This window comes from Eschrichtius robustus, chromosome 16, assembly GCF_028021215.1.
Source record: "Eschrichtius robustus isolate mEscRob2 chromosome 16, mEscRob2.pri, whole genome shotgun sequence".
Taxonomy (NCBI): Eukaryota; Metazoa; Chordata; class Mammalia; order Artiodactyla; family Eschrichtiidae; genus Eschrichtius; species Eschrichtius robustus.
In genome coordinates, this window is record NC_090839.1 from 13,610,093 (window position 1) to 13,627,683 (window position 17,591).

Genomic DNA, 17,591 nt, shown 5'->3' on the forward strand with positions numbered 1-17,591 from the left:
CTTCCAAATGTACAATGTCACAGAGACTGTTGGAGCCCCTCCATCACCCTTCCAGCTCTCATTCCTGTCCCGCTGCCCCCTCTCAGGGAGGTCCTAAGGTGGCCACTTATTCCCACACATGCATTTATTCTTTTATTCCATATGCAGACATCTCAAACAATATAAAATATTGTTTTGTGTTTTTAGACTTTATATCAATAGTATCATATCGTACATAGCCCTCTACATATCAGGTCTGTGAGATATATCCATGTTGATGCATGTAGCGCTAGTTTATTCTTTTTCACTGCTCCATCATTTCATTGCCCTGGTGATGGATATTATTGGTGGCTTTTAAAAAAAACATGTTTAATCACAGCCAAACAAGCACATATATGGTTCTAAAAGCGAATAGTGAAAATGGGTTTATTATGAAGAACAGCAGCTCTCTTCCCGCCCCTCCCCACCCAGGGTCCCAACCCCTCCTTTTCACCTAAGAGTGCTTTGCACCATTTTTAGATCCACTACTAGTTACGGGATATTTCTAACACCTTTAGGTCATGTTCCACAGCTATAGCAGCAGCTCTTTGATTTATGTCACATAGAATATTATTTTTAGGTAATAGGTTCTACAGGACCCCCTTATAAAGCCTTTTTTTACTCCCCAAAATTATTCATAAAAAGTATTCAAGGAAAAGTATATAAAGTAGCAAGTGACTTTCTCCCCTCTCTCCCCTTATCCTGGTTCCCAGTTAGCACTTTGGTATATGTCCTGGATTTTCCCTTGCTGCTCAAAAGCATATGAAGGTAGGGGTTTGGTTTCTCCTCTCTACCCTGCCTCCTACTCTCTCCCACAAAAAAAAAAAAAAGTAGAATCTTCCAGAGTTTGACTCTGTAGCTTGCTCTTTCCCTTAACAGTGTATCTTGGACAACTTTCTACCTCAGTAACTACAGACCTACTGCCCTTTTAATGTGTGCACAGCGCTGCACAGTATGAAAGCAGTGCAAGTTCATTAATCATCTTCCCATTACTGGTCACTGTGATGCAGTGACTGTCCTTGTGCACATAGACTTAGAGCACGAATGTCCCTGGAGGCATGTACCTCTAGAGACACAGGTATACCTGGAGTATGTATGTATTTGGTACAGTTCACTTCAGGGTGGAAGCTGTAGCCACTTCTTCAACTTTCTCTTTTCTTTAAAATAATATCTCTTTTTGAAAGTTATCATTTTGGACAGAGCTGCTTCTGGAGAAGCAGAAGGTAAATTTTTAAGAACTCATTGCCTTCAAAAAGAAATCAGCAGCTAAAGATTTACCAAATTCAAGAAGAGTTTAGGCAAATCTCAGCTTCTTAGCTGAGCTTTTAAAGCCCTCGTTTCCTGTCCATCAGTTTTCCTCCCACTCTTCTCTCCTCCTGCCCAGTATCTAAGTGGGTCTCACTTTTCTGGAGACACTACTGCATGCCTGTGTTTGTGCTGCTTCTTTGATTGTCCCAGCATTGTACCTGATGATTGTTCACCCTCTTTCTATTCCTCAAACACAAGGCAAGTTCATTCCTGCCTCAGAGGCCTTGCATTTTCTGTTCCCTCTGCCTGGAACACTTCCTCTAGATCAGTGATTCTCACTCCTGGCTGCACATTGGAATCTTCTGGTGAGCTTTTAAAAAGTCCAGTACCCAGACTGAACCACAGACCAATTAAACCAGAATCTCTGGAAGAGAGCCCAGCCATCAGTAAAGCTCCCCTGAGGATTCCAGCAAGCAGCTGAAAGTGAACTCCAGTGATATAACAATAGATTTTCCCAGGCCCAGCTCCTCATCACTCAGGTCTCAGCTCAAATGTCACCTCCTCAGAGAGGCCCTCCCTGATTGCCTCAGCTAAAGTATTCCTCCCACCCCAGGTCCCAGTTACTCTTTGCCACATTTTGTCTTATTTCCTTCTTCTGTCACACCTCGTCACTATCTTGGCTCTTCGTTTATATGTTCGTCTGCTCCCGCCCCCAGTACAGACCCTCCAAGATTGCAGGGATGTATCCACCCTGCATGATGGTATCTCTGGAGCCTTGAAAAGACTTCAGGCTTAAGGACCAAGACTCAGGAGGCCTGGCTGCAACATTTATCAGCTGTGTGACATTAGGCAATTCACTTAACTTTTCTGGGCCTTCATTTCCTGTTCTGGAAAACAGGGTTTATCATCAGACCTACATTCTAGGGCTATATAAGAGTTAAACAAGCTAATACATGTAAACACAGAACAATTCCTGGAGCGCCATAAGCACTCAATAGTGTTAGCTATTATTATTTTAAGATCTATCACAACTGAATGACAAATTGTAATTCCTCTCCCGTCCTCCCTAACCCCTTCTCTGCTTTTCTTTTCTGTTGTGCATAACATCATTTGACATTCCCTGTTTTACTTGCTTATTTATTGTCTGTTTGCCCCTAGACCGTCGGCTCTGCGAGGGATTGTCTATTTTGGTCACTGCTGTGTCCCCGGTGCCCGGCATGGTGCCTGGCACATGGCAGGCACTCAGCGCGGATGCCCAGCTCCTCACACCTTCTCCTGTCTCTCCCCACCCCCCAGGACTACCTGACAGACCTGATCACCAACGACAGCGTGAGCTTCTTCCGTACATCCAAGAAGATGTACCCGCACAGGCCCGTTCTCATGGTCATCAGCCACGCAGCCCCTCACGGCCCCGAGGACTCGGCCCCCCAGTACTCAAGCCTCTTCCCCAACGCGTCTCAGCACATGTAAGCTTCGGGGTGCTGCCTGCAGAGCTGCTGGGTGGCACGAAGGTGGGAGGGTCAGGCTCGGTCACAGTGATGTAATGACAGAGACAGGGCTGCCTCTTGTCTCCAATCCTCCCGGTTTAAAGAAGCCAGGGACACACAGCTGATCTCTGAGGAAACTGGGATACAGATCCAGTAACAACAACCCAAAGCAGGCAACAAGAGTTTTTATAACTTGGGACCCACATCCTCCCACCGAGAGGTCTGTGGATAGAACAGCATTTCAGGTGTATACCCGTATAATAGTATTCCTTTGCAATCTGTGTATTTTATTTTGCACATTTTAAAACACTTTTGAGAAGGGGTCCATAGCTTCATCAGACTACTAATATATTCACAGCCTTTATAAGCTGTTGACTCCATGGCAGGCTCTGTGCTAAGCCCTGTGCGTTGCACTGAATCCCTGAATATTCCCAGTGACCCTTGGTGTATCAGTTATCTATTGCTGCATAACAAGTTACCCCAAAGTTGAGCAGCTTAAAACACCAACGCATATTACCACACAGTGTCTGTGAGTCAGGAATCTGGGAGTGGCCTATCTGGAAGGTTCTAGCTCAGGGTCTCCCGAGGTTGTGAAAAAGGTGTCAGCTGGGGCTGCTGCCACCTGAGGCTTGCCTGGGGCTCACTCACACGGCTGCCCCTCAACCAGCAGATCTCGCCATAGGGCTGATGCAGTCTTTTATAACCTAATCTCGAAGTGACACACCATCTCTCCCACATTCTATTGGTTACACAGACCAGTGCTCCTACAGTATGGGAGGGGTACAGGTGTGTGATTACCAGGAAGTGGGGGCTATTGAGGGCTCTCTTGGAGGCTGCTTGTCACACTTGGTATTCCCATTTTACCAATGGGAAAACCGAGGCACAGAGAGGTGAGGTAACTTCCCTAAGGTCACCCAGCTGGTAAATGGCAGAGCTCGAATTCAAATCCGGCGCCCATTCCTGCCTCCCATCTCTCTGCCCACCCCTCCAGTCGTCCTCCCTCCAGCTGGCTAGTAAATCTTTCTGGAAAGTTCTTCTGCTTTTCTCTGCCTCAGACCGCCTCCTGCTTAGCAGCGATATTCAGCAGCCCTTGCTGTGACATTGGGGCGACAAGGACTGGGCAATTTGGAGTCCGCCTGAATATTCCGGGTGTTCAATTTTCATTACAATCAGAATGCGTTGCCCTCCTCAACCCCCTTGCCGTGATTACTCTCTGACGGCGCCCAGAGTGGCTCTGAGAGGATGAGGCAGTGTGTTAACCTGCTGATCCCCTGGTCTTTGGGGAGCAGGATTTGACAGATGGTGGAGAACCGCATTCCAGGGACTGCAGCACTGCCTCTCTGCCCATCTGCCGTGGCTGCCCCCCACCCCAGCCCACTCCTCCTGCCTGAGATGCCAGCCTCCCACCCTCACCCACAGCCCACCTTTGAGGGAGGGGGCATGTGGCCAACTCGGTCCCCCTAAGGGAGGAACCGCGGAGTGGGGGAAGGTACACTTTGCTTCTGCAACGTCTCCTCTAAAAGGGGTGCTGGCACCCCGCCCCCCAGCAGCCCTGGAGTTGCATGATGAGATGGTTTGACATTGCCTGCTCATTTATTTTCCCTTTGAAATGAAAATTATAGAAATTGAACATGAGCAACGCCTGCTGCCATTACTTACCCAGAGCACCCCCTGTGCCTTATTAGGGGTGTGTTTGAAAGGCTCTCTTATCTCTGGGGTATAATCATTTTCAAAACAAAACCCAAAACCAGAAAGTTCTGCAGCTGGGATGTTTAATTATGACAGTCAGGGGGCTGAGGAGGGGACAGAGTTCCAGATCTTTCTATCACGAGACTCCTGTCAGAGACTCTCACCCCATCAAGCCTTGTGCCATGTTCTCAGGCTGGGCTTGTGGGTTCTGAAAAATGCTGCTCATTGCGATGTGGTCCCACTCCACCAGCCCAGGGCCCCATCCACCCCCCAGCCAGCTCCGTACACACACAAAGATGCAAACAGATGCACGCAGACACACACAAACACATACACACACAGATACAGACACAAATACGCAAAGATACAAATAGATACATACAGATATATACACAGATACACAAATGCACACAAACACAGACACACAGAACACAGATACAGACACAAACACACACAAAGATACAAATAAATACACAGATACACAGACATATATAGACACACAAATGCACATACAAACACAGGCATATACATGCAAGCACATATACGGACACACAGATACAGACACATACACACAGATATGCAGACATACACAGAAACACACAAACACACATAGATACAAAGATACAAGCACATATACACACACACAGATACACAAACGCACATAAAGATAAACACAGGTGCAGACACAGATACACACAAACATGAAGATATACAACCATACAGACACGCACACACAGAAACATACACAGACACACAAACGTACACAGAGACACACACAGACAAAAGACACATAGGCACACACACCCACAGCCCCCAGAGCTTCCTCTGAAGCGGGGCATCTGAATGGGTTCACGGGCCTCTCCCTTTATCACGCCTGGGAGCCAGGCCCGAGCTCACATCCTTGGGGTGGGGCTGGGAGCCAGGGTTCCTGCCCCTCGGCCTCCAGACACACGGTGGGAGGGGCCGGAAGGGCCCCCAGCCCAAGAGGGGATGTTATCCTTCAGGCCGGTTGTGAATGAGCAGACATTCCTCGGATTCTTGAGGACGTGAGGGTTTCAACTCTTTGTTCAGCAGGCATCTGGGTTCACGTGAAAATGTGACACCATCCGGGGGTAGCAGGGGGAGGCTGGCCTCAAGCAGGGGACCAGCAGGCCGGCCTCGGCCCCAAGCAGGACCCCAGGCTCCGCAGCCTGCTGGCCTCCAGATCGTGCTCGAAAGACGCCTCCAGAGAAAAGGCCTCCGAAATCAGACTCTTGACAGACTCACCCCTCCCTGTTCTCAAGGGCAGACACCAGCCCAGGAGAATCTAAGAGATTCAGGGATGATTGCTCAAAATTACATCCTGAATCCGGGCCCCTGGGGCCACGGGAGCAATTTTCCCAAAACCCCCAACAGCCCCGAGGGCATCTCTTTGTGCAGCCCCTGGCCCAGCAGCACCCCTCCAGCTCCTCGGTGGGGGAGGGCGGCGAGGGGGCGTGGCCCTGCTCCTGGGATGTTCTACACGAGGGTCAGGCCCTAAGCCGGCCTGCAGGAGAGAGCGGCGTTTCTCATAATCAAAGGAGGCCGCGGGCCCGGCTTGGATTTAGCGGCAGGAGACCAGCCAGAAACTCAAAGCAAAGTCCAGAAGGAATCTTATGACTCACCCCTGCTCTACATAGCAACGGTCTCCATAGCTATCAGGCTGCACCACAAGCTGCAGTGTCCTTCCTTCTACCCCGGGGAGGGAGGGGCTGAGGTCCTGATGAAGGAAGGGAGTCTGGGGCCCTTCTACCCTCCCCCATGCCCCGCAGCCCTTGCCCCCTGAAGAGCCATCTCGAAAAGCTTTTTGTCTTCAAGCAGTGGAAACTTCCTCTCTTTGCAGCTTTGCCTGGGGAGGGGGTGGGTAAGACCTGAGGGGAACCTGACCCTCGAGGATCATCAGACCCAGTGCGAGGGACGCCCATGCTTTGTGGGGTTTCCCACTCCTGGAGCTCAAACCCCAGCTCTGCCTTTGGCAAGTCTGTCCCCTCACTGAGCCTCCGTGTCCCCATTTCTCACACAAGGAGAAGGAAAGCACCAGCTCCTAGTTCTGTTCTGAGTATTAAATGAGATGATGTAGGCAAACCCTTCCGGGTGTGGCCAGCGCGTGGTCAGTGCTCATTCGGGGCTGGTCAAAGATTACCATGTATTTGTTCGTTTATCATTAGGCATCACAGCTGACCCCACAGCAGAAGTCACGGAGGCCAGTGGCTCCACCGTCCACTCAGTGAGACCATGGGCAGGTCTCGGAACTCCTCTGGCCCCGTTTCCTCCTTTGTAAATGGGAAATTAAACCACGCGGGAAGAATAGCTGTGACAGCTACGTCAGAGAACGTGGCGTGTCCCAAATGGACACATTCAGGCACCATCCTCACAGTTTTGCCTATTATGAACCTAATTTTTAACCAGTTTCCTTTTTTTTAACCAAAATCTATTGCAAAAGGAAATTCGGTAGTCACGCCTTAATTAACCACGGTAACTGTCACTTGCCATCTACCCAAGGTAACTGACAAGTAAATGCAATGCTATTAAGTTAGAGTTGGGTGCTGTGCCCACAGGAGGCCCTCTCCTTCTTTCAAAAGGGAGGCGAGCAAATTCTAGAGAGGTGCTGAGGAGAGCCCAGCACAGACTGAGACTTTGGCCTTGATGTGATGGGTGTGCTGACCGGGCTTAAATGGGAGGGACGTTCTCCCTTTGGGGCTCCAGGTTATCTACGGCTGTGCCCCCCAGTCTTCCCACGTTCATGCCCTGCACGTGGAGAGATGCTGACCTAACGTGGGGCAGAGCCCCCGACGCGCTGGCGTCCGGATGGGGGCGGTTTCACCCTGAGCTGCAGCCCCAGCGCTGGGAGGCTGCTCCCCTGAGGCGTGGGGGGACCTGGGGGCGGGGCCCGGGTACCCCCCACCCCGGCCTGACCCGATCTCTGTGCCTGTCTGCCCGCCAGCACCCCGAGCTACAACTATGCACCCAACCCCGACAAGCACTGGATCATGCGCTACACGGGGCCCATGAAGCCCATCCACATGCAGTTCACCAACATGCTGCAGCGGAAGCGCCTGCAGACCCTCCTGTCCGTGGATGACTCCATGGAGACGGTAGGCTGCCCCCCTCCTGAGCATTCTCCCAGCCACGCCAGGCCCGCAGCCTCCCTGCCCTTCCCTCCACCCCCACCCCACCCCCACCACCCCACCACCCCACCTCCGAGCATCATGAGCTGGAGAGGAATGGAAACAGAGGCAGAAGGAAAAGGCACCGTTCAAGGCCAGGGAAACAGCTCTGAGCAATCCAGACGAAACCCCTGCCCTCGGGGAACTTGTATTCCAGCTCTGATCTGTTCACTGTAGTAGCCACGTGCAGCTGCGCACATTTTTTAACAGCTTTATGGGGATATGATTCACATACCACAGAGCTCACCCAATTCAAGTGTATGTTTCAGTGCTTCTCATATGTTTGCAGGGTTGTACGATCATCACCACAGTCGATTTTAGAAGTTTCATCACCCCAGAGAGAAACCCCGCAGCCCTTAGCCATTACCCCAAACTCCCCTCACCCCTCCGCCTTAGCCAACTGCTCATGTACTTTGTGTCTCTGTGGATTCTGGACATTTCATATAAGAGGAGTCCTACAACATGTGGTTTTTTGGATCTGGCTTCTTTCACTCAGTATGATGATTTCAAGGTTCATCCAGGTGGTAGCATGTTCAGTGCTTCATTTTTTTTTTTAATTGCTAAATAATACTCCATTGCATGGATATATTTTTTAAATTTTATCCATGACCATTTAAATTCAGTAAAATACAATGAAATTTCAAATTTAGTTTCTCAGGTGCACTGGCCACGTTTGAAGTGCTGAATAACCAAGTGTGGCTGGTGCCGTAGGTGTCAACATTGCCAGCATGGCAGAAAGTTCTGTTGGACAGCACTGTTGTAGATCACAGACTCCTGCCCCAGGCCATTCATTCATTCACTAATTCACTCATTCACCCAACAGCATTTGTTGAGTGCCAGCACACATGGGACACAGCAGGGAACAAAATGACAGAAGTCCCTGCCCTGATGGGGCATACATTCTAATGCAGGGACACAGCCCACGCATAAGTAGAAGAGAGAGAGGTGAGAAGTGCTGGGAAGACAAGTAAAGGGGGACAGGAGGTGGGGAGGCTACGGTGATGCATGGGTCAGCCCCAGGGGCCCCGCCGAGAGGTGACAGTTGAGCGAAGACCCGAAGCGGGAGGGACAGGGGCCTGAGACCCCAGCACAGCATCGTGTTTTGGGACAGTGGGCCGGGCGCACTGCCCGCCTTCCCTCCGCATGTCCTCACCACCCCGCCTGCTTTTCAGATTTACAACATGCTGGTGGAGACGGGTGAGCTGGACAACACGTATATCGTGTACACCGCCGACCACGGCTACCACATCGGCCAGTTCGGCCTGGTGAAAGGGAAGTCCATGCCCTACGAGTTCGACATCAGGGTCCCGTTCTACGTTAGGGGCCCCAACGTGGAGGCTGGCTCGCTGTAAGTGCATCACCCACCCCTCCCCAGCGCCCCAAAGTCCCAGGGAGGTCTCCAGGCTCCGCTGGCACCCGGATGGGCAAGCAGCAGGCAGCTCAGCGGACGGCCCCGAGCCACTCCCCGGGGCGGCACACGATTCAGGCAGGTGGACCTCGGTGCCGAGCGAAATGGTGATGATGTCACCCGGGGAGGACTGCGTACCCCTCTACTGGGGAAGGAGAGGCCAGGAGCCGTTAGCACCTGTGAAAACAGACTGTCCGTGGTGGGCACTGTGCCAGGGAATCGGGGACCTGGACTGTGTATGTGTCACCGCCAGGGCATGGGGGTGCCACCTCGACTGCTGTCTGGCCCGAGCGGTCTTTGGGTCTGGGGGTTGTCAGGGAGGAGCCCGGCCACCTCGGCCCCGGGCCGCGTCATCCGCTGAGATCAGCTGAGCCAGCTCGGCCACAGCGCTAAGGGAAGCAGCCTCCCCCATCCTTCCTCGAGGGCCACGTGGGCCCTTGGCCAGCATTGTCCTTGGGTTAACCTTTGAAATGACATGTTCTGGCAGCAAAAATGCCATGTCTGGGGCAGGGAGAGGTAGAAAGGCCAGGAATCGTAGCAGCAGCAGCCTCGGATCAGCCCAGACGTGATGGAGACCAACTCGAAGGTGTTTTGAAATGCAGATAAATCACCGTTCAGGTGCTCATCAGGTCTGACTTCCATCTGAGCCGAGAACACACACAGGCACTGAATCAGCTTGCTTCAGAATTCCTCCCGAAAGGGCATTGGTGGTGCTGTCTTAGGACCAAGATGTTCCCACCGCCTGGGATGTTTGGTGGAAATTCCGGAAGGCAGACGGTGTGAGCTCTAGCCCAGCCTCATCACTGTTCCGCTGCCAACCTCATCAAATCCCTGCCTGTCTGGATTTCAGGGTCCCCGCCTATAATAATAGCTATTATAAGGATAGCTGTGCTGATATAGTGCTTATTCTTCAGGCTTTGGTCTAAGCACTTATATCCAGGTAATCCACTTACGCATGACAACAACCCTGTAAGGTAGATGCTAGTATTGTCCCTGTTTTAAACGCAAGGAAACAGAGGCACAGGTTAAGTTGCCTGAGGTTACATGGCACAGGAGGGAAGGAGCTGGAATTCATCTCAGAACTGGGACTTTGATATTTGTAAATGTTTTTCCTTTTTAGGTAAGAATATATATGACAATTAAAGTCACTGGGATTATTTGCTTTCGAAAAACGAAGGTGGACAGAACTGTAATCCCGCATCTTTTATTGTATTGGTCAGCCTCAGAGTCTGTGATCTGGTTCTTAGGACCCAAAACCACAGAGAAAGAGAGTACTAATGTCAGACTTGGGGCTGACAGCCAGGACTCCTTGAGTTGTGAACGGAAATGACTCTCAAAATGAACAAGTCAAATAAAATAAGATATGAGGAATGCAGTCACTAAAGTAGCTGGAAAGTCCAAGGTTAGTGCTGGCTTCAGGTATGGCGGGATCCAGCAGTCACACAGTGACAACAGGAAGCTCTCATTTTCCATCTCAGTCCTGCATCCTCTGAATTGGCTTCATTCTCAGGCCAGCTTTTCTCTCATGGTGGCAGGGTCACCACAGCCCCAGACTTTTAGGCCATTCAGCTTGGGAAACCAAACAGTGGTTTGAACAGAAGCCCTGAGGCTGACTCTCACTGCCCTGACTGGTCACGTGTCCATCCCCGAGCCAGTCACTGTAGCCAGGGTAATAGAAAACCTTGTGTGACCAGGCTGAGTACATCAGGTGGTGAAATCTGAATGGGGCCAGGTAGTTCCTGCAGAACTGGAAACTGTTCCCACCAAGCAAGGTGTGGGTGCTGGGTGGGAAAAGCAGTCCTGTCCATCCCACCCAGGCTGGGGGCAGCAGGACCCGTGGACGACCTCAGGTCAATCCAGCTGCTAGTTGCCAACATTCACCCTGGTGCCCCCTCAACCAACGGACTTTTCCAGCTCCCTCCTCCTGCCTGATTAAGTGGTCATGCCTCTTGCTAGCTTCAAGCCCCTCCACCGGGCAGCTTCACCCACCTTCCCCAGCCTCACCCCCATGACCACCCCAGTGTCGCAGGAATGGGGACCCCTTCCAGAACCCAAGAGTGGGCTCTTGTCTAACACTCAGAAATGAATTGTCTAAGGAGACAGAGGTGCTGACAAAGCAAGAGACTTTATTGGAAACTGGCGCCCAGGCAGAGAGCATCAGGGTCAGGGACTCCAGGAGAACTGCTCTGCCACGTGGCTCACAGTCTGGGGTTGTATGGTAATGGGGTTGGTTTCCGGGTTGTCTCTGGCCGATCATTCTGACGCAGGGGGTCCTTCCTGGTGGCCCGCACATTGCTCAGCCAAGGTAGATTCTAGCGAGAAGGATTCTGGGAGGTTGGTAGGACATATGGACTGGCGTCTCCTCCCTCCTTTTGACCTCTCCCGAATTCTTCTGATTGGTGGTAGCTTGTCAGTTCCGCGTTCCTTACCAGGACCTCCTGCTGTAAGATAACTCACGCAAGTGGTTACTACCATGCCTGGCCAGGACGGGCAGTTTCAGTCAGTGGTTCCCCTGAAACCAGCACACCTGACTACCTGTCCAGTGTTCACAAGGTGCTGGGCTAGGGAGAGAGAGGAAGTGAAAGACATCCGAAACCCTCGGACCCAGGCCCTGACCCCCAACCCCAGGGAACCAGACAGGGGCAGGGAGGGCACTGTGCCACCTTGATGGACAATGTGTCCATGCAGCCATGATCCATCCAGCCGGTACAGGCCCCGTGCCAGGCACGGCCTGAAAGTCACTTACTACCATGTCGGGAACACCCCAGGTGGAAACAGGACACAGGCAAAGTGACAGATGCATGGCAGCGGTAAATAACACAACTCACTTGACTAACACTTACTGAGCACCTACTGTGTTCTCTAAGTGTAGAAGTACTACATATAGAGAAGTGAACAAGACAGAACGTCTGCCTTCCCATTAGATTCTAATTGGGCAATAGACAACCAGATAAATGAGTAAAATAATATAGTAAAATGCGAGGGTGACAAGGCTTCAGGAGCAAGACAGAGCAAAGAAGGGGCAGAGCATGGGGAGGGGTGCAGTTCTAAATAGGGTCCTCAGGAAGGGCCTTGTGTCAGTAATCTGTGCTGTGTAACAAATTACTAGAAACTTAGCAACTGAAAGCAACACACGTGCTTTATCTCAGAGTTTCTGTGGGTCAGAAGTCTAGGCGTAGCTTAGGTTGGTCCTCTGCTTAGGCTGAAATTAAGGCGTCAGCCAGGGCTGCTGTCTCATCTGGAGGCTCAACTGGGGAAGGACCTGTTTCCCCACTCCGGGGGCTGTTCAAGTGCAAACAGAGGACTTGAACTCACACAGCCTGCCTCTCAGAGTATTCAGCAGGCGTCCTTGCTGGGGTGAATTTATGGCAGCTTTCTTTTTCAAAGCCAGCCAGGGGAGACAAAGAAATGAGGGAGGGACAGCTAACAAGACAGAGTCGTCTGTCACGTGACATCACCTTGGTCTGACATCCCATCACCTTTGCCATGTTCTAGCAGTTTGGCCCACCTTCAAGGGGAGGGGATCACAGGGGGGTGTGAACCCCAGAGCATGGGGATCTTGGGGCCACTTGGTAATCGTTGAGGGAAGAACTAAAGGTGGTGAGTGAGAGTGCTCACTGGAGTCTGGAAGAAGAACATTCCGGGCAGAGGGGACACAAGGACAAAGGCCCTGAAGCCAGACTGTTCTTGGCCTTCTAGGAACAGCAAGGGGGCCAGTGTTTGCCTCAGAGTTTCAGAGAAGGGTCGGGGGGAAGATCCAGGATTTGGGGTGTGTCTTGAAGGTGTCCTTTGTTCAGGGAGTGGGGTCAGGGAGGGCATTCCTGGCAGAAGAAACAGACAAGCAGAAGCCAGCTGGGGCCTGTGAAGTGCAGCCCCTGTGGTGGTGTGGAGGGCACAGAAGGTTAGGGGTGGGGTTTAGCTGAATTGGGGGCGCAGAGGGGAGCTTTGAGGGCCGAGGTGCAGGAGAGTGACACGATCAATGGCAGCTTTCCCACCTTCAGGGCGTCAGCCCCTGGTGATCTCAATCCCTCCGGCTGCCCCTCTCCCGAGGGAGGCTGGGTCATCACTGCCCAGGTGACTGAGTCCTGCTCTCCATGCCTCCCTCAGGAATCCCCACATTGTCCTCAACATTGACCTGGCCCCCACCATCCTGGACATCGCAGGACTGGACATCCCCTCGGATATGGACGGGAAATCCATCCTCAAGCTGCTGGACACAGAGCGGCCGGCAAATCGGTGAGGGGCCGGGGTGGGTGCTGGGGTACCAGGCATCCCAACTGTATGAACTCATGGCCAAGACGTGTGGGTCTGAGAGGGGGGTATTTCCAAGGTCAGGAGCTGGGGTTCTAGGGCCCCCCATCCTGACCACTTAACCTGCCGTGGGAGAGAAGGAAGCCCCCTCTCTAAGAGTCCACCTTCCCAGCTGGAATGTGGCCACGGTGACCAGTCGAGGACCCTCCAGAGCTAAAACTGTATAAAACTTGAAAAAATAACAACAGCAGTTAACACTAATTAAGCACGTACTGTATGCCAGGCCTTTGCTATGCTTTGTAGGGGATTTTATCATTTTGATCTTCACAGTAATGCAGTGAGGTGTAGGCATTATTATGATCCCATCTTAACCAATTTGGAAATTGAATCCAGAGAAGTCAAGTGACTTGTCAGAGGTCTCCTGGCAGGTCTGGACCCAACTCCGGGCATTCAGCCTCTAGGCTACAGGCTAGAGTCTCTTAATCACCATGCTGTAAGGCCGGATGGTATGATGGGAACATATTCCTAGGTGTCCTGGAGGCAGAAAAACGAACAGTGATGGTGAGCAAAAACTAGGTGGGAAGGTGAGTTGAGTCTGGCTGGGACAGGAAAGGAGAAGGACACTGTCACTGCTGTGGCAGCAGCGACATCTAGGGGCCACCAGTGTTACTGCCCACTGAGTTAGCCTCACAGCACTGGTGCAGCCTCCAGCTTGTATCTCCCGCAGCTCAGCGGGTCCAGCCCTGATGGGCACTGTCAGTCCACATCCGATTGTCCTGTAGGGGGAACCACCTCTGTTGAGCCTCCTCCCTCTGACTAGAAGGTGTTATGAGCTGTAAGAGTACAAAATGGGCATGTTTTGGGGGGCGGGGGCACTGGGTTGGGAGCCAGGACACCTGGGAGTCAGGTGCAGGATGGAAGCTTCCTCTCTCAGCCTGAGGCCCCATCTGGGAAATGGAAACGATAGAGTGAAACTACGTGAAATGCACACTTAAATTACACAAATCCAACTACAAAGGATCAAAGGGAAAAAAATCCTGCCAAAACACAATGTAATTAACCTGAAGTCAGGACAAGTTGCATCTGGTGCTCAACTAAAGAGGAAGCAATCTCTTCCAGCACCGGGGAACTGTTGGACTTCCCGGGAGGCACGGAGACACACACACACGACAATGTGTGACTTAGAGCAACTTTGACCTGGGTCATTTCTGCCCCATGTACCTTCAGACCCAGGTCTCTGGGGAAATACAGCTCTGCCCTGGGGGGTGTGAGCATCCCCTGCTCACCCCAACTGCCCCCAGGGTCTGTGCTGATTGTGAATCAAGGCTGGCTCTGAGCACCATCCCTGCCTCTGGGAGGACAGAGGGACACATGAGCCCCCCACATTGATGAGGAGATGGAAGTGTGCTTTTTTTTTCCCCCAGGTTTCACTTGAAAAAGAAGATGAGGGTCTGGCGGGACTCCTTCCTGGTGGAGAGAGGGTGAGTGCCAGGCCCTGGAGGAGCCGCCCCAGGACATTTGAGCTGAGCAGCACCCGGGCAACCCCCATCGGCCCCGTCCCAAGAAGCGCCTGGCAGCCCCACCTGCACCCATGATATTAAAGATCTCACTGTCGAGGGCAGGAGGGATCCCACTGCTACGATGACACCTTCCACCAGGGGCTGGGAATCTGTGTCCACAGCCTCCTGTACACAGGGAAGCCCATTCGCTTTTCCTATGGTTGACATAGAATTTGCATCTGGAGGCCACCTGTATCCTTCAGACACATTTTGTCCTGTCTGTATAATGTCTCACATGCTTTTTAACTTATTGCCAACTCATGTAATTTGGGAGGATTTTTATAAAATCCCCATTTCCTTTTATTTCTTTTTTTGAATTTTTGAATTTTATTTTATTTATTTTTTTATACAGCAGGTTCTTGTTAGTCATCCATTTTATACACATCAGTGTATACATGTCAATCCCAATCTCCCAATTCATCACACACACACCCGCCGCTTTCCCCCCTTGGTGTCCATACGTTTGTTCTCTGCATCTGTGTCTCGATTTCTGCCCTGCAAACTGGTTCATCTGTACCATTTTTCTAGGTTCCACATATATGCGTTAATATACGATATCTGTTTTTCTCTTTCTGACTCACTTCGCTCTGTATGACAGTCTCTAGATCCATCCACGTCTCTACAAATGACCCAATTTGGTTCCTTTTTATGGCTGAGTAATATTCCATTGTATATATGTACCACAACTTCTTTATCCATTCATCTGTCAATGGGCATTTAGGTTGCTTCCATGACCTGGCTATTGTAAATAGTGCTGCAGTGAACATTGGGGTGCATGTGTCGTTTTGAATTATGGTTTTCTCTGGGTATATGCCCAGTAGTGGGATTGCTGGGTCGTACGGTAGTTCTGTTTTTAGTTTTTTAAGGAACCTCCATACTGTTCTCCATAGGGGCTGTATCAATTTACATTCCCACCAACAGTGCAAGAGGGTTCCCTTTTCTCCACACCCTCTCCAGCATTTGTTGTTTGTAGAAAATCCCCATTTCTTAAGTCTGTTGACAATCAGAAGATGTGGCCCGGCTGGGCCTGCATGCTCCATGGTGACCCTACACCAGGGCTGAGCGGGGCCGTGCACTCCTCCGGAGCTGCGCGGCCAGCCCCACTTCCGCTCTCTGCCCCACAGCAAACTGCTCCACAAGAGGGACAGTGACAAGGTGGAGGCCCCGGAGGAGAACTTCCTGCCCAAGTACCAGCGCGTGAAAGACCTGTGTCAGCGGGCCGAGTACCAGACCGCGTGTGAGCAGCTGGGGCAGGTGAGGATGGTCGGCTGGTGCCCTGGGGCTGGGGGTGGTACCCCTCCCATCCCTTCCTCCCTCCCAGTGAACACCCCAGCTAACCACGACCCAGGCCTGCTCCCCGGCCTTCAGACCAGCGGAGCCAGTGGGGCCAGTGCCCCTGCCGATGTGTGAGACGCAGGGTGATGCCAGGTGGTACAGGCGACACTCAGAAAGTTCTTCCAATCCTGCTCACATTAGAGGCAAAGTCTCCTGTGGGTGCACGTGTGTCTTTAGCTGCTGTGACTCATGCCCGATCCCTCTTTAACAAAGACATAGCCAACCTCTGCACAATATTTATACAGTTAAATAGCCATTTCCAGTGTATTCACTCTCCCAGAGCATCATTGTGGCTGGTTTTCCACTTATATAGGAATAATAGGAAATTACCTCTTTAAGTAAATAAGTTTAAGTTTTAAAAATGTGAATTGATTTCAAGAGAAATATTTAGGAAATTATAATCCAAACAGTATTTAGAGGTAGCAGAAACTGGGACTGATGTTTCGGAGAGTCTGAACTAGGGTTTTCTGAGGCCTGGGAGGCCAAGGTGGGCTCTGGAGAGGAGAGGGGAGGGGTGGGGGCAGAGCCTTGCAAAGAGGGACCCAAGCAGGAGGCACGGTTCGGAGGTTGCGGGGAGGGGAGGGCCGACGAGCAAGCAGGGCAGACAGGAGATGCTTCCCTGCCTCGGTCTGTGAGCTGGGACTTTGAGCTCATCCACGGTGGCACAGGCCTGAAGATGCATGCCCGTTTCACCAGTAAGAATAAGTAAAACCAGGGCCTCCACATTCCATTTCTCATTAATAGACCAAGGCTGCCAAGGCCAGGGCATGAGCTGGGTGGGTCTCACAGGCTGCATCCAGGCAGCTCTGTCTTATCACTAGACTCAGAATTAGCACCCGCCTGTCCTCGTGGCTGTGCCCTCGGCCGCCCAGCATTTGTTCACAACCCCCGACCCCTCCCCGTGCTCTGGAGGGCATCTTGTCTGGGAAGTACCTGTCTGTGCCACTGAGCGAGAGCTTTGGGTTACATTGGAGCAGCGTTCAGTGCTGCCTCTGTAGCCGGGCATTGTTCCAGGCACTGGGGCAGCAACAGCCTCAGACGCCCTGGGCAGAAAGCCCTGCCCTCCTGGAGCTGATGATCTGGGCAGATCCCCGAAGTGGTTCCGATTTCAGTTCTGAGCTACAAGAAATGAGCCGATGAGACCAAGGGACCCTTTGTCCCCCTGGGATTGTTGTTGAATCCCCCTGCTGGCCCATCCCCCCCGCTCCCTGCAGATTGAGGGTCTGGCCGTCCCAGGAAGGGGAGAGGGCAAGTATCAGCATCTTCAGAACAGATTATCTGAGCGCACTGCTTAACCCAAAGGAAAGGAGCACCGGGGGTGGGTTGGGGGCCTAGACTGGCAGCGGAGGCATCGAGCCATGGCCCCCACACTTACAGCTCTAGGTCCTCCAGGACCCCAGCCCAGCCCAGA

The 17,591-nt window shown here is 51.9% G+C and overlaps 1 protein-coding gene across 4 annotated transcripts in view; it reads left to right on the top strand.

Moving 5' to 3' along the window:
• SULF2 (sulfatase 2) overlaps positions 1-17,591 on the top strand; it is a 143,028-nt gene that overhangs the window by 101,497 nt on the left and 23,940 nt on the right. For all 4 annotated transcript variants that reach the window (XM_068524425.1, XM_068524426.1, XM_068524424.1 and 1 more), the window contains exons 5-10: positions 2,563-2,732; positions 7,405-7,555; positions 8,800-8,975; positions 13,143-13,271; positions 14,711-14,767; positions 15,970-16,099. In XM_068524425.1, coding sequence (XP_068380526.1) covers positions 2,563-2,732; positions 7,405-7,555; positions 8,800-8,975; positions 13,143-13,271; positions 14,711-14,767; positions 15,970-16,099 — 813 coding nt within the window. The remainder of the gene's footprint in view (positions 1-2,562; positions 2,733-7,404; positions 7,556-8,799; positions 8,976-13,142; positions 13,272-14,710; positions 14,768-15,969; positions 16,100-17,591) is intronic.